The sequence below is a fragment of the Scylla paramamosain genome, chromosome 34 (assembly GCF_035594125.1).
Source record: "Scylla paramamosain isolate STU-SP2022 chromosome 34, ASM3559412v1, whole genome shotgun sequence".
NCBI classification, from domain to species: Eukaryota; Metazoa; Arthropoda; class Malacostraca; order Decapoda; family Portunidae; genus Scylla; species Scylla paramamosain.
The window spans coordinates 15,722,032-15,745,000 of record NC_087184.1 but is presented as its reverse complement, the minus strand read 5'-3'; the positions used below and the strand labels follow the sequence as shown (position 1 = coordinate 15,745,000).

General features: G+C 43.0%; 2 protein-coding genes across 3 annotated transcripts; one reads left to right on the top strand and one right to left on the bottom strand.

The window, feature by feature from the left end:
* Window positions 1–5,103, top strand: LOC135090275 (uncharacterized). 2 transcript variants are annotated; one of them, XM_063986904.1, is made up of 9 exons: window positions 678–766; window positions 1,097–1,178; window positions 1,295–1,444; window positions 1,874–2,006; window positions 2,414–2,538; window positions 2,970–3,095; window positions 3,548–3,675; window positions 4,077–4,208; window positions 4,524–5,103. In XM_063986904.1, coding segments are annotated over exons 2-9 (918 nt in total). In that variant the 5' UTR covers window positions 678–766; window positions 1,097–1,177; the 3' UTR covers window positions 4,647–5,103. The 2 variants fall into 2 exon arrangements, with proteins under 2 accessions (XP_063842972.1, XP_063842974.1); XM_063986902.1 differs by lacking the exon at window positions 1,097–1,178 and having other exon boundaries at window positions 1–766.
* LOC135090274 (equilibrative nucleobase transporter 1-like) lies at window positions 5,097–22,706 on the bottom strand. Its single transcript, XM_063986901.1, has 9 exons — window positions 21,692–22,706; window positions 16,580–16,766; window positions 15,588–15,757; window positions 15,236–15,359; window positions 10,921–11,103; window positions 10,153–10,257; window positions 8,575–8,770; window positions 6,450–6,561; window positions 5,097–5,530 (listed from the first exon to the last, which is right to left on the bottom strand). The coding sequence occupies exons 1-9, from the start codon at window positions 21,923–21,925 to the stop codon at window positions 5,420–5,422; spliced, it is 1,422 nt and encodes a 473-aa protein (XP_063842971.1). The 5' UTR covers window positions 21,926–22,706; the 3' UTR covers window positions 5,097–5,419.
* Window positions 22,707–22,969: the final 263 nt, after the last annotated feature.

Genomic DNA, 22,969 nt, shown 5'->3' with positions numbered 1-22,969 from the left:
CCATTACTACTCATCGTCACCCCCCACCCCCCCACCCCCTCCCCGGTCACCCTCGTTACACACCTGCTATCCTCGCGACGCTAAACGCTTCTCTTCTTTTCGCTCAGTGACGTGAACGAAAGATTTCTAACAGCCCCTGGTCATTCTAGCGCAGGGGACGTAAAGAAAACGGGGTGCGAGCTTTACTGTTGTGTATTTATCGTTTTCTTTTGCCTCCCTCTCGTTTTCTTTTTTGAGTTCGTAATTATTCCTTTCATTCCTGCACCTGCTGATGGAGGAGGAGGAGGAGGAGAAGAAGAACGAGAAGAAGAGGGAAGGGAAAACGTTACTGTAGGTGCCTCCTCCTCCTCCTCCTCCTCCTCCTATTCGTCGTCCACCTGTTAACGGAGGAAGAGGAGGAGGAAGTGAGGAAGAAGGAAAAAAAGAGGAGAGGAGGAGTTATTATAAATTCCTCCTCCTCCTCCTCCTCCTCCTCTTCTTCGTTCAGTCGCACTCGCTTCTCGCACTCAGACCCCTCCCGCCATCTGCCGCCATTCCTCTTCAACTTCCCCGTCACACACTCAAGCCCCACAACCCACACGCCGCACACACACACTTCCACCGTTTACTTGTTCGTGAGGAGCTTCCAGCGTCTTCAGGAGCATGGGAATCTCTGGTCTTGTGATGGCGGTGGTGGTGGTGTCTGTGTTATTGGGAGAAGGACTAACGCCACGTCCTGAGGTACCTCTCTCCCTTACCGCAGCGTCGTCTTCGCATCACCGCTTCCGTGAGTCCTTTAGTTATTCTAGTTTATGTTACTCTGTTCGCATAAGTAAGAAATATACTCTCAAATGCTTCGGTGTTTTAATTAACAGGATTTAATGAAAATTGTATGAGTTCTGGAGGCTACAGATGTGATTATACGTGTTTTCATGTGTGCTTCTTTTGAAGACGGCGTGGAATCCTTGTAAAACCATCACTGAATCATCACTTAAATTATCAAACCCTTTGAAAACCCCAACAACATCCACTAAGTCCATTTGAAACAAGAGATAAGGCGAAACATTTGAAAACACACGCATTATTCGTAAATTCCTAATGATTTATTTCTTTGTAGATTGCAAATGAAAGAGAAGATTTAGCTGACAATCTGGCATCGTCTCCCCTCAAGTTGCATCATCCATTACAGCCTGTTTAAAGTATAAGACGAAACATTTGAAAACACACACAATATTTGCAAATTCATAGTGATTTCTTCTTATTGTGAGGAAAAATAATTCACCTGATAATCTAGCATGGTTTCCCCTCGTGGCAGTGTCCCTGTTTTCTGTGGTCCGCTTCAAGAACCAGCCATGCACGGGGGAAGGCGGCGCGGCGGGTGTGTGCTATACTGCGCAGGCGTGTTTGGCGGGTGGAGGACGTGCTGCAGGGGAGTGTGCTGATGGCTTCGGGGTGTGCTGTGTTAGTGAGTATTGCAGTGACTGTGTGCTGTGAGTGAGGAATTTTGCTGTGTTAATGTGCGTTAGTCCTTTGCTGCCCTGTGAGTGTTTGTTCTGTTTGAGTGTCTACTGTCTTGTTCTACTTATTTATCTGTGTCTTAAGAGTGACGATTTTGATGTGTGTTAGTGTTAATGAAAGTTATAAGTGTTTCTGTGATGCTGTGGGTGTTTGTTCTGTCAGTACTGTTCTGCGTTTCTGTGTATGTGCTGTAAGAGTGACGATATTTGCTGTGTAAGTGATGTTGTGATGCTGTGTGTGTGTGTGTGTGTGTGTGTGTGTGTGTGTGTGTGTGTGTGTGTGTGTGTGTGGGTGTGTTTGTCATGTATACTTACCCCATATCAACAAGTATTATTATTCGTATCAAGTATTCCCTCATCCACTCCTCCACCCTTAGCCAGACTCTCCTGCGGCGCCTCCACCTCCAACAACTGCTCCATCCTGCAGAGTCCAGGCTACCCCGCCACCTTCAACTACCCCACCACCTGCACCCACACCGTCACCTTCCCCTCCAACGTGTGTCAGATCAGGTGGGTTGGTCACGTGTCTTCTCACCTGTGCTGTGGTTGTACCTGGTGTTGTGGTGTGAGGTGAGATGAGGTTTGTTTGATTATCCGTGTATCTTCGTGTCTTGTCTATTTGTCTCTGTCTGTCTTTGTCTCTTTGTTTCTTCTCTCTTTTCTCTCCTCTCCTCTCCACTCCTTCTCCTAACCTTCTGTCCTAACCTATTCTTTTTAAAACGTCCATTTCCTCCACCACCAAACAACCAAACTAAAACATATATTGCTAATTTTCCTTTGTATTCCTCCTCCTCCTCCTCCTTCTCTGTAGGTAGTTAGATGTAATTACCAAACAACCCTGCAAGGATCTAAAGGTCTGGTGCTGCTTGGTTTTCCTTTGTATTCCTTTGTATTCCTCCTCCTCCTCCTCCTCCCAGGCTGGACGTGGTGACAGTGGACCTGGCACCGCCCACATCACAAGGCACCTGCTATGACGACTCCCTCACCTTCTCGCAGGACACCAAGTGGGGGCGTGTATGTGGCACCACTACTGACTCCCACTGTAGGTGACGCTGGCAATGTCTGTAAAAGTTTGTTGCTGTTTTCTGCTTATTTTCTTATGAGTTAGATTTAAAAGGGAATTGAATTGCATTGGATAAAAAAAAAGTGAAGGCCCTTTCGAATGCAGTTCCCAAAAAGATGTACAACTGGAAGAGATAAATAGAAAATGAGAAAAGGTAGGAATACAATGTAACTTCATGATTTTAAGGTTATTTTAAAAAGCACGGATGTAATTAGGAAAATGTTCATCTGCCACTGTCACATCGCCTCCTCTTCCTCCTTTTCCTCTCCTCTCCTCTCCTGTCCTAACCTATCCTACCTTAATCTATTCTGTCCTAAACTTCCATTTTCTTCATCATCAAGCAATCTAATAGGAGTGTAGGAATAAGCAAGCACTACACCTGTCTACACCTGCCTCTCACGTGTCCTTAGTCTACCTGGACGTGGACTCCTCCGCCAGCACGTCCCTCACTCTCACCTTCACCACGGGCCAGAGGGAGTATGACCGCAGGTGGCAGGTGAAGGCCACGCAGATCACCTGTGACCAGCTCTCCATGGGTAGGTCGCTTAATTTTTACTCACCTTTACAAAAAAAAAAAAAAAAAAAAAAAAACTAGTAAATTGGTAAGAATAAATACATCAAACAGAATAAATGAATGAATAAATAAATAATAGATAAAACTTTCGCTATATGGGTAAATAAATACATAGATTAAGTTAGTTGGATTGAAATGCATAAGTAACTTACTGTACTTACCTGTGCAAGGAGAAAAGAATAGTAAATTAATACAAATGAATAAACAGAATAGAATAAATTAATACATGAATATTCTCCTTCTCCTCCTCCTCCTTCTCTTTCCTTCCTCATTTCCTCCTCCTCCTCCTTTTTTCTGTAATACTTCTTGTTATTACTCCTCTTCCGATCACCCACCCCTCCTCCTCCTTTTCCTCCTCCTCCTCCTCCTCCTCCTCCTCCTCCTCCTCCTCCTCCTCCTCCTCCTCCTCCGCAGCCCCCACAGGATGCGGCCAGTACTTCACTTCTCCGTCGGGCGTCATCAAGGGTTGGAATCACGACGGCATCTACCTGTCGGGGCAAAACTATGCTATCTGCGTCAGGAAGGAGGTGGACATGTGCTCGGTAAGAGAGAGAGAGAGAGAGAGAGAGAGAGAGAGAGAGAGAGAGAGAGAGAGAGAGAGAGAGAGAGAGAGAGAGAGAGAGAGAGAGGTAATGTTAGCTTATCATTATTTGCAGTCTCCGAAGGGGCAACAAATCTGCTGCGGCTTGTTATTCGTTCTTCCTTTGTATTCCTTTGTGTTTGTTATTTAAGATCCATACTTAGAAAAAAAATACAAAAAAAAAAAAAAAAAAGCATTATTATCAACATCACTACCAATATCACCACTACCTACTCCAGCATCACCACCATCACCACCACTACCGTCATCACTACCTCCTCCATTCCCCACAACCCTCTATATCATCACTACCACCATTACTTCTACTAATACAATCTCCACCACCACCACCACCACCACCAGACCACTTACCAGGACTCCCGCTCTGTGCTGTTTCGTCCTATATGCGGGGACACCCTTGAGTGGCCCTTCCCGGTCATCGGCGCCCCCACCACCACCGTATCCTGTGTCACCGCCGCTGCCTTCATTGCCTCGGTAAGTAACCCCTGCTCCCCGTTCTCTTCTGCATGTTCGTTTTCTTCTTAATCTTCGTCTTCGTTTTCTTTTTCGTTTTCTTCATCTTCCTCCTCCTCTTCGTTTTGTTTTTCGTTTTCTTCTTAATTCTTCTCATTTTCTTTTTCGTTTTCTTCATCTTCCTCCTCCTCTTCGTTTTGTTTTTCGTTTTCTTCTTCCTCTTCGGTCTCTTCTTCCTCATCTCCGTTTTCTTCTTTTTTTTCTTTACTCTCCAATATTGAAATACATACTAATACTTATGTTTTTATCCCACCACCACCACCACCACCACCACAGACGCCCCTCACGGTACCCTTGCAAGGACCAAACTACCTGTATCTTGTCACCACCACGGACACCACCAATGACCACAGTGACGCAACCAACGTCTTCTACACCTACACACAGAACCCGTGCTGACCTGAACTGACTTGACCTTGCACCCTCAGCTCAGGTCACGGGTCATTGCTGGAAGGTGTAAGTATAAAGTGGTCATAGATTATTTTAGATGTAAAGTTATTTGAGGTTGTAAGGTTACGTACGTAGTTTTGAATTGCATCTTGTAAGGTAGAAGATAATAGAGTTGTTTGTTTGTTTGTTTGTTTATGTATTGTTTTATATGTTGTCTGTTTGTAGTAGTGGTAGTAGTAGTAGTAGTAGTAGTAGTAGTTGTGTTGTTGTTGTTGTTGTTGTTGTTGTTGTAAAGGGTGAAGGAACTTAAATCATACTTTGTACATATTTATTTCATTTTCTCTGTGTGAATAATCTCGAGGGATCACTAATATAAAATCCCCCTCATTACCCTTTGTAGTAGTCGTAGTTCTAGTAGTAGATCGCTGTTGTTGTTATAAAAGGATGAAGAAACATAGATTATATTTTTACACATATTTATTTCCCATTTTCTATGCGCGTATATCTCAAGGGAACACTAATAAAAAAAAAAAAAACCCGTTTCCCTCTCCCCCCTTTGTTGTTCCCGAGTCTACGTTTGTATCAACCGCTTACAAAAATAACGGATACATAAATTCGTAAACCTAAGGACGAGAGAAAAAAAAAAATTACTAAAATACTTATACATAAATTCTACACATACTTGTATTGACCTGAGTATAAAAAATATGCATAATAATATACCTTTCACCATACACACACACATACATATACACACACACTTACACACCTACACACCTGCACTATACTTCAACAGGTGCAGGCGGCAAGGCACGTTTGAGGTAGGATTTGCTAAGAAGGTGAAGTGGATGGCTAAAACTGAGAGCGATGGCTGCCACAGTGAGGCCAAATGTCTGAAAGAAAGGAGAGGATTAGTGATTTCATATAGGTGAGTGTTCGTAAGTCGAGTGCATTCAGAGGGATGTGTTCGTAAGTCGAGTGCATTCAGAGGGATGTGTTCGTAAGTCGAGTGCATTCAGAGGGACGTGTTCGTAAGTCGAGTGCATTCAGAGGGACGTGTTCGTAAGTCGAGTGCATTCAGAGGGATGTGTTCGTAAGTCGAGTGCATTCAGAGGGATGTGTTCGTAAGTCAAGTGCATTCAAAGGGATGTGTTCGTAAGTCGAGTGCATTCAGAGGGATGTGTTCGTAAGTCGAGTGCATTCAGAGGGACGTGTTCTTAAGTCGAGTGCATTCAGAGGGACGTGTTCGTAAGTCGAGTGCATTCAGAGGGACGTGTTCGTAAGTCGAGTGCATTCAGAGGGACGTGTTCTTAAGTCGGGTGGGGTATCTTGTAAGGAGGCCACTGGTCTTGGGCTACAAACTGCTAAAGGAAATGGCCAAAAGGGTTAGTCAGTGTTTGAGGAAAGTGGTCTTGAAACCTCCCTCGTGTGTGTGTGCGTGTGTGTGTGTGTGTGTGTGTGTGTGTGTGTGTGTGTGTGTGTGTGTGTGTGTGTGTGTGTGTGTGTGTGATTCATAATAAATTTCGTTTATGTTGATTTAAATTTCCTTCTTTCTTTTCCTTTCATTCACATTCTCTTCCTTTTATTCTTTTATTTCTTTCTTTGTTATTTAGGAAGAATATTATAATCTTACTTTTACATGTTATTACTTTCTCTCTCTCTCTCTCTCTCTCTCTCTCTCTCTCTCTCTCTCTCTCTCTCTCTCTCTCTCTCTCTTAAAATTCCCTGTCATCAAATCATCATTATTTTATTACTTATTTCATTACAATTCACACCTACTCCCTTCCCTCTCCCTCTCCCACTCCCTCTCACCGTGTAGTAGGCGTGCTGGGCCCAGGTGAAGTGCGGGTACTGGATGAAGGTAAACAAGGAAAGGACGGTGCTTTGAATTCCGATCAGTCTGTTGAAGTGGTCAGCGGGGAACCTGTGGCGGGAGGGAGGGAAGTGTTAGTGGTGGTGGTGGTGGTGATGGTGGTGGTGGTGGTCTTTTTTTTTTTTTCTTTTTTTTTCTTTCTTCTTTTCGGTTCTTTTCTTTCATTCTTTTGCTTTGTGTTCTTGTTCTTGTTCTTCTTTCTCCTTGTTTTTTTCTTCTTTTTTCTTATTCTAATTCTTCTTTTTCTTCTTATTATTATCATCATCATCATCATTATCCTCATTATCATCACAATTATTATCATCATCATCACTACTACTACTACAAATACTACTACTACTACTACTACTACTACTACTACTACTACTACTACTATTACTACTACTACTACTACTACTACTACTACTGAAATATGAATGAAAGAGGGATGTACGTAGATGTGTAAGAGAGAGAGAGAGAGAGAGAGAGAGAGAGAGAGAGAGAGAGAGAGAGAGAGAGAGAGAGAGAGAGAGAGAGAGAGAGAGAGAGAGATCATTAGAACATCATTACTTTCATCATTATCAGCATCATTATTTTCACATCACGTAGCAGTCAACGTGTGTGTGTGTGTGTGTGTGTGTGGAGGCGGAGGCGTCTCTAATACAGAAGCCATCCCGATTAAAGAGAGAGAGAGAGAGAGAGAGAGGTAGTGAGACTGCATCCTCCCCCATTCTCCCTTTCACCCCATCACCCCTCTCTCACTCCCTCCTCACTCTCTCATTCCCTCCCTCCCTCATCTCTCCCTAACCTGCTCGCCTTTCCCATTATATAAACACTCAAGGTCACGAGAGAATAAGGAAAGGCGTTAGTCAAGGTGGTTTTCTTTCTCCTAAACTGATATTAGTGGGATTTTTGTTAAGAATACGTGTTAGTTTGTCTTTTCTTTTTTTCCTCCTTTTTCCTCTTTTTTTCCTCTTTTCTATCTCATTTTCTGTCTTATTATGAAGCTATCTTATTATCTCTTTACTTCTTTATTGTGAATCTTTCTTCTTGCCTCATTTTTCATTTTAATATCTTCCATTTTTATTTCCCTTCCCTCTCTCTGTCCTTCTCCTTTCCCCCCTTCTCTTCTCTTCTCATCTCCTCTCCTATCGTTACCTCTCCTCACCCATCTCCCTCCCACCCGACCACTTACCCTCACCCAAATCCTTTTCATCTACCTTACTGCAAATCGAAACACGCCACCCTTCACCCTCTCCCTTCACCCTAAACCCGTACTCCTTAACCCTCTCTAACCCCCTCCCTTAATCACCTACTCCCTTCCCTTCCCTAACACCCAACCCAGCCAAACTAAACTCCATCGAACCATCAAAACACGCTGCGACCTTCACACACGTAAACTCCACTTGTGTTTAGACTGAGAGAGAAATAGAATGGTAACTACGCAGGGGAGATTTTCATAACAGTGTCGAGGTCTCTCCCCACTTCAGAACCAGTATCCTCCCCCCTGCTGCGTGTCTATTGTGGGGCGATTGTGGGAAGAGGGATAGCCGGGGAGTATTGGGATAGGAGGGAAGTGTGGCAAGGAAGGGAGGAAGGGAGGAAAGGGAGATTAGGTCAAGGAATACATATACGGGTGGAAAGGAGCACGTGGAGGGAAGGGTGGGTGTAGAGAGAGAGAGAGAGAGAGAGAGAGAGAGAGAGAGAGAGAGAGAGAGAGAGAGTGTGTAAAGAGGAAGAGAAAAATTTATTATTAATTGAGCTATAGGACCGCAGTAACACACACACACACACACACACACACACACACACACACACACACACACACACACTTAGATAGATAGACAGACAGATTGATAATAGATGGACAGATAGATACGTAGATAGTTGGGCAGATAGATAGACACACACACACACACACACACACACACACACACACTCATAAGGAATACAACAAAAAAAATAAATAAATAAATAAAACTAACTTCTTTAGCTCACACAACAAAAACTCCTAAAAAAAAATAAATAAATAAAACAACCACATTAAATAAAATAAAATAAAATAAAATCACTCGACCGTCTTACCGCGCTCTGACGAAGGGGTTCCCGACGGCAAGACAGGAAGGCCTATTGAGCATGAGACACAGTAGGCCTATGTAGACGGCCCAGGGGGAGCGGAAGAGGAGCATGGTAGTCTGGATGGTGACGCTCATGGTGACGAAGAGCATAGGTAGTATCATGGCTTGTAAGGACGCCAGGTGGGCCAACATGCCGCTCTTACCTGGGGAAGTGACGCAGGTGTGAATGTGGGAATGTATGAAGCTGTGGTGCTGTTTGTTGTGGTGGTTTTGAATTTTTTATTTATTTATTTATTTTACTTTTTTTTTTTTCTCTCTGCTTCGTTGGTTGTGTGAGTGTGTGAAGCTGTGGCGCTGTTCCCTGTGGTTTTGAATTTTTTTTTTACATATTTTTTTGCTTGTTTTCTCTCTGTTTGCTTCGTTGCTTTGGTATTTTTCATCATTGCTTTGGTTTATGTTGAAATAGGAACCACTTGTCCGTTACTGAAGATGTGTGTGGTGAGACCGTAGAGTTTAGCGGAGTGGCTGATCTGCGTGTATATAGCAGAGATGTAGCGGGGGGCAAGATTTGGACCAGAATTTACTTGTCTATCCATCATATTGTAGTGGCATGAAGGAGTGGCATGGTGCTAAGTTATCTACGATTATCTGTGGCCATGATGACTCCCTTTGAAATTGTGCTTGTGAGATTTACTGTAGTGAGGAAATTTGTAGCAAGATCTGGTCCAAACTTTGCCTCTCTGGATCTAAGTTTGTTGCAGTATGAGGAAATGACGAGGTGCTAAGTTATCTATGGTTGTCTTTGGCCATGAAAACATCCTTTGAAACTTTGCTTATGAGATCTACTGTAGTGAAGAAGTTCGTAGCAAGATTCAGACCAAACCTTGCCTCTCTGAATTCAAGTTTGTAGCAACATGAAAAATTGACGAGGTGTAAAGCTATCTATGGTTGTCTTTGGCCATGAAAACATCCTTTGAAACTTTGCTTATGAGATCTACTGTAGTGAAGAAGTTCGTAGCAAGATTCAGACCAAACCTTGCCTCTCTGAATTCAAATTTGTAGCAGCATGAAAAATTGACGAGATGTAAAGCTATCTATGGTTACGTATACCACGAAAACTCCTTTTGCTTTGGAATCTGCTCATGAGGTGTACTGTAATGTTATAGTTTTCAGCAAGGTATAGAGCGGAGTATATTTAGACCTCAGATTCACGTAGCATAAGGAAGTGACATGGTGGGGAGTTACCTGTGGCCACGAAGACACCTTTCTGGACTCTACTTATATCTTTCGTAATTGAATAGTTTGTTGCAAGATTTGGGAGACAGAGTACCCCTTACTTGTCTAGATCTCAGTAATAATATGGAGCAGGGACAGGAGGGAGGGTTACCTGTGAAAACTTACCTGTGTGATGAATTAAGGTGTAGTAAGTTACCTGTATTACCTGTGGACAAAGACTCACCTTTCTGGCAATGAAGTCTAATAGTCTGTAGCGAACTCTAGACCATGAATGAATGACAGTGGAAAGTTACCTATGTGAATAGATAAGATGTAGATTTATTTACCTGTGCTAACTTTAGAGACTCACCTTTCTGGAACCTGCGTGTGAGGAGATCCATAGTGATGCCAGGCAGGGGCGTGACCAGCACACACAGGATGTTGGCCAGACCGAAGAGGCGAGAGTACAGACCCACTGAGAGAGAGATTACCAAAGGATTACCGGGGACTGTAGATTGTAGATGAGACCAGTTAACTCATTCCTACCGCTTGATTTCGATACGGTTAGCTCACTAGTTCCTCCTCCTTTGTTTCACTGCGCTACATGAATCAGGGTATCAGAGAGAGATGAGGCAGAGTATATATGAAAGAAATAGTGAAGGGATATCGTGTGCTTGGGAGGGAATATGTGTTTGCTGGTATGGTGATGTGTGGAGTGTGTGTGTGTGTAGAGAGAGAAAGGCTGGGGGGCGGACAGAGATAGAACACAAACGAACAATCAGCCATTAAGATAGGCAAACGGACAAAGACAGTCAGAGAGACCTGCAGACAGAAAAAGGAAGAGACAGAGAGGTAGATGAATAAGGATAGACAGACAAAACAAACAGAAACAGAAAGACGTACAAAGACAGACAGTAAGATAGACAAAAAACAAAGAAATAGAGACAAACAAAACAGACAGAAAAATAAAAGAAACAGGCAAATAAATAAAGAAAACACGCATACACACAAAACAAACGGAAGAACAAAGATAAAACGACAAACAAACCGAGAGAGAAGGAGAGATGTAGGAAGAAACACAGAAGACAGAGAAAGATGACGAACCACACAGCTCCATATCTATCTACCTTCCATTTACCTTCGTCGTCCGTGGTGGCAAATCTGTTGATCCAGGTGTTGAAGTGAGTGTTGAAGAGCGTCACGCCGAGCAGGTTGATGAAGACCCAGTAGGCGTGCAGCAGCGAGGACAGCGAGAAAATGCTCCTCCTTAGGCTGACCTCATCCCCCTCCTCCTTCTTCTCGTCCGGATCTTCCTTGCTCACTGCCTCGAGGACAAGAGAGGACGCAGTAGAGGACAACAGAGGGTGTGGTAGTGCGAGGACAATAGAAAACGTAGGAGAGGACTGCACAGTAATACGAGGGCGACAGAGACGCGGGGATAAAAGAACAAGTGACGAGAACAAAGGAACGTGGAAATGACGAGGAAAAACAGACAAATGATGTAATTCAAGGACAAGGGAGGACAATAACGCCATGACAACAGAAAATGAAGTAGAGGACATTACAAAACGTAGTGATGCGAGGACAGCAACGTGACAACCGAAAATTTTACGGGAACAGCAAAGTGAACAGCAGAACTTGACGAGAACAGCAAATTGACAGCAGAAAATTACGAAAACAGCAAAATGAACAGCAGAACTTGACGAGAACAGCAAATTGACAGCAGAAAATTACGAAAACAGCAAAATGAACAGCAGAACGTGACGAGAACAGCAAATTGAACAGCAGAACATGGCGAAAACTGCAAAATGAACACCAGAATATGACGAGAACAGCAAATTGAACCGCAGAATATGAGAACAGCAAATTGACAGCATAACATAACGAGAACAGTAATATGAACAGCAGATCATGAGGAGAACAGCAAAATGATCGGCACAGCATGATGAGAACAACAAATTGAACCGCAGAGCATGACGAGAACAACAAATTGAACGGCAGAACATGACGAGAACAACAAATTGAACCGCAGAACATGACAAGAACAGCAAAGTGAACAGCAGAACATGACGAAAACAGCAAATTGAACAGCAGAACATAACAAACAGGAAATCAAACACCAGAACAACAGAAAAGTAAACAAATGCAAAAAATAACAGACACCACAACACATGACAAGAACAAACAAGATAACACGCATCGAAAAACAGACAAAACAAACCAAGCAAGCAAAACAAACAGCAGAACGTAAGAGAAGAACACGAAGAAACACGCAGCGGGCAGGCTAGGAGCAGATAAGACGAACAGAGAACACTTGAGCAGATGACGAATGGCTGGACGCGTTGGCAACAAGTATCTGAAAGTAGTCTGGCAATGACCTTGGATCTAATGAGCCTCTCTGTTAATATTCAGTCTTGTTTTTTTTTTTATTTATTTTTGTTCTATTTATAGTGTTAGCTGCCCAGGGTGTTACTGAGGTTGGAATTCTTAGTTTCTTTTTCTATCGCATTATTTGCTTATATGCGCTAAAAATAATTCAGTTTCTGTATATCTGCTTCACTTATTTATCTATTATCTTTTTTTTTTATCATAGCTTCAGTTTATACACTTAATATTATTTTATCTTTCTTTGGTCACTGTTACACGTTTCCTTATTATTGTTATGTTCTTCTTGTCCCACCTTCAGATACTTCACCTTCTATATAAGCATACTTTTTTTGTTTAAACTTTCTTTGTTCACCTGATATATATATATATTTTTTTTTTTTACCTTGCTTTCAGTTTATACATTCAATATTCTTGTAACTTCCCTCCGGGCATTAAGTTATTTGATTAATATAATAATTTTTTCGTCCAAGTTCAAGTTCAAGTTCAAGGTTATTCGTTTATTGTAATCGTAACTTTTGCCAAGCTTCAAATTACTCACCTCATTGTTATAACTTTGTCCAAACTTAAGATTATTCATGTAATATAATCATAACTCTTGTCCAGACTTCAAATCATTCACCTGATCGTATATAAATATAACTTTACTACAAACTTCATACCAATCACTTAGAAAACCTAACTGTAACAACCTTAGTGATTCATAATCAGCCGTTGACTCGGTGCTTCAAACACTCACAATTCAACTCATTTCAACTCAGTTCATGCAATGTCATCAGAAAGCAATGCCTTAAAATCAGTTTGTTCTGAAGTGAGAGAAAATAACATGAACAGCCAGTTTAACCTTGCATACGAGCAGTTCGAGCCAGTGAAGCAGGATTCGAGGCAGGGAGGTTAGTTCAGTGAGACGCACATCCGCGAAGCTACTCGTTATGAAGCGTGTGAAGAGAGCACAGGTAAGAAAGTAAGTCTCTTGGTGCAGGTTTCGAAGTGTTGTTGTTTTTAGGTGAAGATAAGATATTATTGCGCTTCTTAGTGTCATCAAGAGCCGTACAAAGCAAAGAATTCTTTCACGTCACACAAGAGCAACACCAGCAAGTACCACCACTGTGTGTGTTGGTGGAAGTGACACAAAGTTTTGAGAAAATATAAATCTTTATTCAAAACTTTCAAGTGTGACAAAGTTTTAGAAAATGTAAACTTTTATCATGAAAACTTTGAAATGTGACAAATATTTCAGAAAGCATAGATTCTATTATATGCTTTTAAAGTGACACAAAATACGACATCTTTGCAGTAAAGTGTTTAGTGACACAAATTCAAAGGAGCATATAGAACCTTATTAAAAAAAATTGATCCATTGAGTCGTTTACAATGACGAGACAGACATGACTTGTATGATCATAGAGATTGTTACTCATGGATTGCGTTTGTGCAGCACCGCGCGTGTGCTGCATGACTAGTGGTGCTGTGAGGGTGTGGGGAACTGAGGGCGTCACTGTCACACGGGAGCCCTCATGTCTAGCCTCACCTCACCTCACGTCACCTTACTTCACTTCACCTCATATCACCTCATTTTGTTGCCTCAGTCCTTTCCCATTATGTAGAATTTGTACATTAAACACCAATAAAGCTCACCTCACCTCACCTCACTCACATCACCTCATCACCTCACCTCGCCTCACCTTACCTTATATCACATCATATCACATCATGTTATATCACCATCTCATCACATCACCTCACCTCACCTCATTTAGTTTCCTCTGTTTAGTTTTGTTTTTCCATTAAGCAGAATTTGTACATTAAGCATAAACAAACCTCACTTCGCCTCACTTCACCTCAAATCACCTCAAATATTATCTCCCTTCATCACCTCACAAAATTAATCACGATACTTATATTTTCATTGCGTAAATTGACCCTTGGCTTCTCTGACCACTTGTGCTCATCAGCTGAAATCCACTAATTATGTTTAATTTGAAAACACATTTGTACCCTTTTCGTATTTTTTTTTTGGTATACTTATTTATTTATTTGTTTATTTTACTTATTTTTTTCTATATTAGAGACACGAAGAACGCAGATCCAGATGGCTTTTATTTTATTTATCTATTTATTTATTTATTTCTATACTTATTTACTGAAACACTTATTTTCTCCGTCTTTTAATATCCTGTAGTTTTTCTCTTTTTTTTTTTTCTTTTGTGCAAGTTTCACTTTTTTTTTTTCACTTGGTAACAACACTCAGCGCCACAGCACACTCAGCTATTTCACTCATTTCATCATTACCGTCATTATTTTATTAATTCACCATCATTTCCGGTCACGATCTTTACCTATTAAACTATAAAACTTTCATCACTCGCCACATGAGATTCCCCAGTTTATTTTTAATCAGGTCACGGTTTACTCCTTCACACTTCACTCTTAAATTAAACCCAGACACACACTGAATACAGACAAACCCACAGACTTCACAGATACCCTACTTTATTTCTCGCTTTGCTTTGAATCAGGTCACGGGTTCCCTCCACTCACCTCCTCCTTTCGCCGATTCCCTAGAGTGAGGGGCTGGTTGACGCCGTGTACAAGTCTCCCGCAGTAGTGTTTGTCCCTTGCTCTGTGACTCCCATTCCTTGCAGTTCTACCAGTAATCCCATCCGTCTATATACCCCTCCATCGACCCTTCACTCATATCGAACCCTGACACGCTCTAAACACAGACTAACCCTTTGCCATCGACCCAAAAGTGACCATTAGGGGACGCATAAGCTTTTCAGACTTTCCACATTCCCTACTTCTCTTTTCGCTTCTGTTTTTGGTCAGATTATGGTTTCCCTCTCTTAGATCGAACCCTGACACACCAAACAATACCTAACCCTTCACTATTGAGCCGTACGTGACCATTGGCGGACGCATCAACTTCCTGAGACCTTCCAGATTCCCTAGTTTGCTCCTCGCTGGCTGGCTGACGTACGAAATGACGCTCGGGATGGAGAGTATAAAGAACACGTGACGCTGGCAGCACACGATATACCAGGTGTTCTGCTCGCGGCGGGACTCACCGGGCTGCATGGAGACGGGGATGTGGTGGCGCGGGATGAAGGGCGTCGCCACCACCACCAGCGAGGAGGCGGCAGCGAACACCCAGCAGATGTAGCTCCAGTCCATCCCGTTCTCGTACATCGTCTGCCGGAGAAGAAGGAGGAGGAAGTTAAAGGATTGTACATAGGCTGGGTTACACGTATAGAAGGGGAGTTGGCACACACATACGCACACACATACACATATACATACCCCTCCACTCCCTCCCTTCCCCATTCATCCACCCTAGACAAACTCACAAACCACTCATTCTCCACCCTTTCCTCCCCACCACCCCACCACCCTCCCCTTCTACGCCTCCTACATCCACACCTGCAGGAGGGTCATAATCCCCGCAGAAGGAGTGAAGACCCCGCTGATGATGGCCATGGCTGTGTTGCGCCCTTCGGGAAACAGATTGCCGAACTGCAGTCCAGACATCCTGATGGTATTGCCACCCACTGACAGCAGGATTGTCGCGCCCCACAGGTAGTCCGGCGTGGCTGACGGAGGAAAGGAGGGATTGATAATGGTAAGGATAGGTAGGAAGGATGATTGGAGAGGATAGGTAAAACTGAAAGAAGGATATGGGTGAAGAAGTAATAGTAGTAGAAGAAGAGGATGGTCTGATGGAAAGGAAGAAAGGGAAAGGGTTGATGAAAGAAAGGATAAGTAGAAAGGGAAGATGGTTGGAGAAGACAGATAAAACTAAAGAAGGATGCGGGTGAAGAAGAAGTACTAGTAGTTAAAGAAGAAGAGGATGGTCTGAGGAAAGCTGAGGGATTGACAAGGGTAAGAAAAGTTAGAAAGGAAGGATGGTTGGAGAGAAATGAAGGACAAAGTGGGTGAAGAGTAGGCCTAGTAGTTGAAGGAGAAGATGAGGGTCTGATAGGAAGAAGGAGTTGATAAGGTTAAGGGTAGAAGGTAGAAAAGGAAGGATAGTTTAAAAGGATAGGTTTTAAACTAAAGAATAAAGTGGGTGAAGAAATAGTACTCGTAGTTGAAGAGATAGAAGAGGAAGTGACTGATGGATAGGTACCAAAAACTGAAGAAACAGAAAAGGAACTGATTGAACAAACAAATAAACACACATACGAGGGAGTGACTGAACAAACAACACCAACCATTGAAGAAACAGTGACAGAAGTGATTAACGAAACAAGTGAAGAAGAAACAAGAAAGAAATAAAAGCCGAAGACACAAGAAGAGATTCAGAAAACCCCACCAACCATCAAAGAAACAAAAGAGAAGCCAAACGAAGAACAAGTACCACCAAACGAAAACACAGAAGTAACCAAAGAAACAAAACACCAAACGCCACTGACCTGCCGTGGTGAGGGATAGCAGGATAAAGCCGCAGGACACCATGAGGCCGCCCATGACCCTCGTGAAGGCCAGGCCGAAGTGGTGCAGGGAGTAGCCGATGAAGATACCAGGGGTGGAATACACGACGCAGGCCACCGTGTAAAGCAGCGCCATCCTGTCATCCTGCGCCCCACACACCACGCCTGTCTGACGGAGGGCGGAAAGCAAGGCGGGTTAATCCTTTGGTTGCTTATAGGTATCCGTCCTTCAGTATCCTTTGCTGATATGCAGGGTACTGTATTTTTTTCGTATTTTCTTTCTTTATACATTTATTCATTTATTCATTTGTTATCTATGAGGGGTTCCGGCCGGCGAAAAAACAACAACTACAACATCAACAAAAACAACAACAGCAACAATAAAAAGGTCCACTTATTTTTTTTGTATCTTTATTAGAAATGAGGAGAGAGAGAGAGAGAGAGAGAGAGAGAGAGAGAGAGAGAGAGAGAGAGAGAGAGAGAGAGAGAGAGAGAGAGAGAGAGAGAGAATGTGTTATGGGGACTTAAAATAAGCCAGATATTTATGTGTTTGTACCCAAGAGATTTATTTTCATTAGGTGTGTCTGTGTGTGTGTGTGTGTGTGTGCGCCATTGACCTTGATAATGAGACCCACACTCATTGCAGTTAGACAAAGAGAGAGAGAGAGAGAGAGAGAGAGAGAGAATTTAAACTATTTGCTCCGGATCTTTGCTTTATTATTATTATTATTATTATGATCATCTTTACCATCATCTTTAGTGCAATCAGACTAGCCAAAGGACTAAAACAAAGAAGAAAGAAAGAAAGGAAGAAAGAAAGAACTAGAAAATATGCTTAATTATATGTTCTTCTCTGTCCCTCTTCCCCTTCCTCATGTCCTCCTTCACCCCAAGCACAAACACACAAACGCACACAAAAAAAAAAAAAAATGTGCAGCTAAATTTAAGTTCAGTAGGAGAATTTACACTATATTTAGAGCAGTGAACTTTCTTTGCTTGCATCACAACTACTAATAAGACAAGACGCCCTCACATCGCCTTGCTCATTACTGCCATAAAGCACAAAAAGGCCTCCAGGGGTCACGTACACTCACAAGCATAAGTCTACGTTAGGTTAGGTTAGGTTAGGTTAGGTTAAGCAAATGCATTCCTAGCCATAAATATAGGTTTGTTAGTTATGGTGTTACGTGTTGTGGGTGTTTGGAAATGTGTGTGTGTGTGTGTGTGTGTGTGTGTGTGTGTGTATGTGTGTTTAGGGGACTGTTTGGATAAGGGAGTGTTTCCGTGTTTGTTTGTTTGTTTGTTTGTTTGTTTGTTGTTGTTGTTGTTGTTGTGTTCGAGTGTTCGTGTTGGGAGGGAAGAAAGGAGGTTATTGCACACACACACACACACATACACACACACACACACACACACACACACAAACAAACAAACAAACAAACAAACAAACAAACAAACACAAACATACACACAACCATAAGAGAAAAAAAGATTAAATTCACAAAGACACTAATTTTACTCTTCCTCCTACTTCCCTCCTTCTCACTCTCCCCCTCCTTTTCCCCCTGCCCCTCTCTCTCCCGGTGATCCCTTTGTTACGTAAAGAGAACCAAAAAACAAGGCCCCGGTGTTTTCCTTGGCGCCCATGAAGAATGAGGCGAGCACCTGTCCTGCCCTGAGGTGTGCCAAAGGTGTAAGATTTTGCTGAGGCGAGCTGATCAATTTTCATGGTGTGGTAATGTTGCCGTGGTGTTGCGGTGAGCGGTAAGCGGTGTTGCTGGTCTTCCTAACGTGAAATAAAGGGTTAAATGTGATGGAAGGGGTAAGTTAAGGGAAAGAGGGAAAAGGAAGAGAAAGGAAGAGGAGGGAAGGAAAATTTCTCGTTAGATTTTTTCTTTCTTACTTAATTTTTTGTCTGATAATATTTTTTCTTGTTTAAATTTCACTTATATGACTTTTTAACTTCATATTTCGCTTTTGCTTTGTTTTGTTTTTTTTCTGCTTTAAATTTTGCTTTATAATTTGCTTTTACAGACCTCGACTTTTCTTCAAGTATCCCTTTTTAGTTCAAATCTTTACAACGGACTTTGTTTTCTACTACAAAATTCTTAACTTTGTTCTACCCCGTTTCTTTCTTTTTTTTTTTTTATCATTTCAAATTTAACTGCATTTCCTCTTTTCTCACTCCACATTTTACATAAAGTTCCATGTCACTTAAATATACAAAAACGAAATCTTTAAAATCCAATCTCTGCATTATTTATTTTCCTTCATTTTATTCTATTCGTATCTAGTTTCCTTTTTTCTCATCTCTAACATCCCATTGCCCCACATTTCCGTCAGTCATTTGCTCCGATAATCCGCGTGTTGTATGGCTTGGCCGGTGTGTGGGGTGACTGACGCACGGGGCGGGGAGGGCGGGGTGAGGGAGGGGAGAGGGGGAGGGTGAGGGAGGGTGAGGGAGGGTGAGGCAGTGGGAGGGGGGAGGTGGATAATAATTTTTGTGTTGCTGTGGTGATGAGGGAGAGAATGTAGTGTGTGTGTGGGGGTAGGGAGATGAATGAGGGCAAGATATTTAGACACGTACACATATGCACGCTCATACACACTTATCTCTCTCTCTCTCTCTCTCTCTCTCTCTCTCTCTCTCTCTCATAAGTGTTTCTAATTACCAAATCACGGTGATGAACGAGATTTTCGCTATCTAATCAAATATCACTTGCAGACGGGCGATGATTTTTTATTTATTTATTTATTTTATTTATTTATTTTTTTATTTATTTATGTAGGATGGACACTGGCCAAGGGTAACAAAAATGTTCCTACTGCTGCTTCTCTGCTGCTCTTTCTAACATCAATGCTTCTCTCATGAATCGTTTGACCTTTCTGGACTAGTTTCAACTGCCTCGGGTATTTCTGACTCAGTGATCACACTCTTAACTCTACGAAAGCTTTGGCGCCTTACCGAAAGTGTTTTTAATAGGTTCTCGTATGCTAAGGTTTTCAAGGGTGTTTTCTGTGATCCTTTAACGTTTTGGTGTCTTACTTAACGTCCTCTTAACAAACTCTATTGCAAGTTATTATGGTTTCTAAGGGTGTTTTCATAATTCTTTAACGTTTTCAATGAGGCTAGTGCAAGTTATTAAGGTTTTCAAGCGTGTTTTCGTGATTCTGGTGAGTTTAACAAAGTTTTTGTGATGTTTTGACAGTCTTACCTAATCTACCTTGAATTAAAAGGCTCTAGTGTAAGTTAATAAGGTTTTCAGAGTTGTTTTCGTGATTCTAAAGATAGTTTAACAAGAATTTTTTAATGTTTTGGCGTCTTACCTAAGTTAATTGTAATAGGCTTTAGTGCAAATTATCAAGATTTCTAAGTATGTTTTCATGATTCTAGAAATAGTTTAACAAGGATTCTATATCGTGAAAGGGAAGAACACCAATGAGAACCTGACTGATCAAGCTACAGGTTCAGGAGAAAAGATCAAGAGCAGGGCAGTGTTATCTTACCAGGGGCAGTGGGGGAGAGAGATAAGGTTGTTTTTCTTTATGCCGAGATTAGAAGACATTGCAAAGAGGAACAAGTCGTTATATTCTTTTAACGTTAGAGGGATCTGGCCTGGAGTAGCCTAGAACAACGAAAAAATAATACAAAAAAAAAAAAAAGTCCTGTCTTTATATAAAAATCATCCAAATTTGAGAAGCGCCTTAAAATCTCCCTCGTGAAAAAGTTGAAGTCAAAGGCAGCAGGACATACAAAAGCAGATCAGCCAGGGAGTTCCAGAGTTTACCTTCTTGTTTACTGTATTCTTTTCTTCACCACCTTCGCCACTGTACGCTTGAGGTGGCAGTGTTCCTGTGTTCGCGTGCCATCAGATAGCTAAGATACTGCCGCTCGCTGGCTCTACTAAGAAAAAAATCTACTTATAGTTTAGATGAAGGGAGATGGAAGGCGTGATCTGAAATATTATTGGCGGTATATTAAATGATTCCTAGAGATTTAGTTAATTTTATACTGACATTGATATGAGAGTAAAGTAAACCTCAAGACTACACGGGGGATATAGAACTGTAGTATAGAAAACAAAGGAAGATATAGAAGGATCCATCAGAGGTGTCATTGCCAGTAAATTAAGTAGAATTATTCCTAAAGCCTTATTCAACTTTTTTATTAACATTGATCAAGTAAACTTCAAGAACAGACAAGCAAACCTCAACAACACACAGACAAACCCCACCACTTTGCCACGTCCAGTAAGCCAGGGAGGGGGAAGAAGCAGCCGTCGCCCCCCCTCCCCCCTCCCGAGTACTGAATGTGGCACTTGTGAAGCTCGAGGCATGTTGGGGAGAGTCTGTGACTGTTGAGGGGGTTGTGACTGCCATCCAAGGTGACACAAACTGCCCGCGCCCCGTGCCAACTCGTGCCGGGTGGAAACAAGACACACGTGATGCTTTGCTCTCGTGCACACTGGCCCATTCACTGACACCCATCGCGTGAGTGTCAGGCCGGCTGGGCAGTGGGGAGCATTGTCCCCACACACACACACACACACACACACACGATAAGGCTGATACATCTCATACTCGTTACTTCTCTCCCTCGCTCCCCCTCATAACAGACCTGAATGTTTTCATGTTACCGCATTAATTTCTCGTTCCTGTGTGTTCCTGTGTGTCCCCGTTTGTACCTGTGTGTGCTTGTGTGTCCCTCTGTGTACCTGCGTGTCCCCGTGTGTCCCAGCTTGTACCTGTGTGTGCCTGTGTGTCCCCCTGTGTCCTTGTGTGTCCTGAAGGCGCGGCTCATAACACACGTGGCAGGTGCGCCTCCCCTCACCCTCGCCCTATCCTGTATCGATCTTGTGTCCATGCAGAGTCTCCTGATTCACATCGCTGTCTGGCCCGCCGCGCCCCGCCACAATCCCCACGTGTCTCCCCCGCCCGCCCGCCTGTCTGTCTGTCTGTCTGTCTGTCAGTCTCGCGCCCATTCGCAGGGGACGAGGGGGACCAGGGACCTGCATGGCGGGGACTCAGTGCAAGGGTGTTCAGTATTACCAAACACGCCGGCGAGGCAGAAGGAGCGCCGCGTCTCAGACTCACCTTGTTGTGGCTGAGAGGAGTGTGGGTCGTGGTGTTGTGGGCGGGCGTGTGGGCGTGGTCCGGACACAGGTTGGAGTACACGCCCTGCACCTTGAGGACGTGCACAAGGGACGCCCAGCCGAAGATCGTGCCGGACCACAGCATCGTCTCCGCCATGGCCACCAGGAACACGAAGTAGCGGCGCGCCCCGGACATGGCGCCCAGGGAGGAAGGCTGCGAGCACACACACTCCATGATCGCCGCGCCTGCAAGAGTGAGGTGGAGTCACACACACGCCCACCGCGCCACACTAACCGCTGCCGCCCGTGCCATCACTATAAGTCCTCCACGTGGCCTGGCACCCCGCCCCCTGCGTGCCACACACCGCCGGATAGCGACCGTTACCACCACCACCACCACCACCGCCACAGACACCTCTATCATCCCTTCCTTACGCCGGGCCGCTCCCTCGCTGCCTTCCCGCTTCCCAGACTACCTGAAGGGAAAATAACAGCTGGAAGGGAAGGCTCAAGAATACCACATGAATTCAGAGCAATATTTGAGCCATACATTTATTATTTGATTTATTTATCTACATTTTTAAAGGCCTGCATATATATCAACCCTTTGACTGCTGTTTGGTAGATCCTTCTTCAACTACTAATGACTGAGACATCCTTACTTTTTTCCACAGCCACCTCCAATCTTGTAGATGCTTATAAAGAGATTCCGCGTCACTTCTGTTCCTGTTGATTAATTGTTTCGTATCGCAGTGAAAGGGTTAAGCTTCCTTGTGCCAGAGAGGACGAGGCGACACAGAGAGCTCATTAATTAATCTCCACGTACGCACAGGCACTCCTCTCACCTCAGACAAGCCAGAACCTTCACTACACCTCGCCAGCAGCCAAACAAATGTCCCTACAACTTAGAGCAGAGTAACCAAGCAGCGTGTGAGGAATTTAAGGATCCTTTGTTTTTCCTTTTATCATTCTTTGTATTCCTTTGTAAAACTTCTCAAATATTACCACTCGTCACCGATTTAAAGGTCCGTTGTTGTTTGCTTTCTTTTCTAATCCTTTTGTAATCCTTTGTGAAACCTCTTGAACGCTCTCATTTATTATCATTATTTGCGGATGCCTTTGTGGTCATTTGTAATCCTTTGTGAAAGCTTCCCAAACGTTCATATGTAGTGTTACCAATTTAAAGATCCCTTGCTGGTTCCTTTATAAATCTTAGTGAATCTTTTCCAAACAGTCTCTAGCGTGTAAAGGCCCTCTGCTGTTTACTTACCTTTAAAAT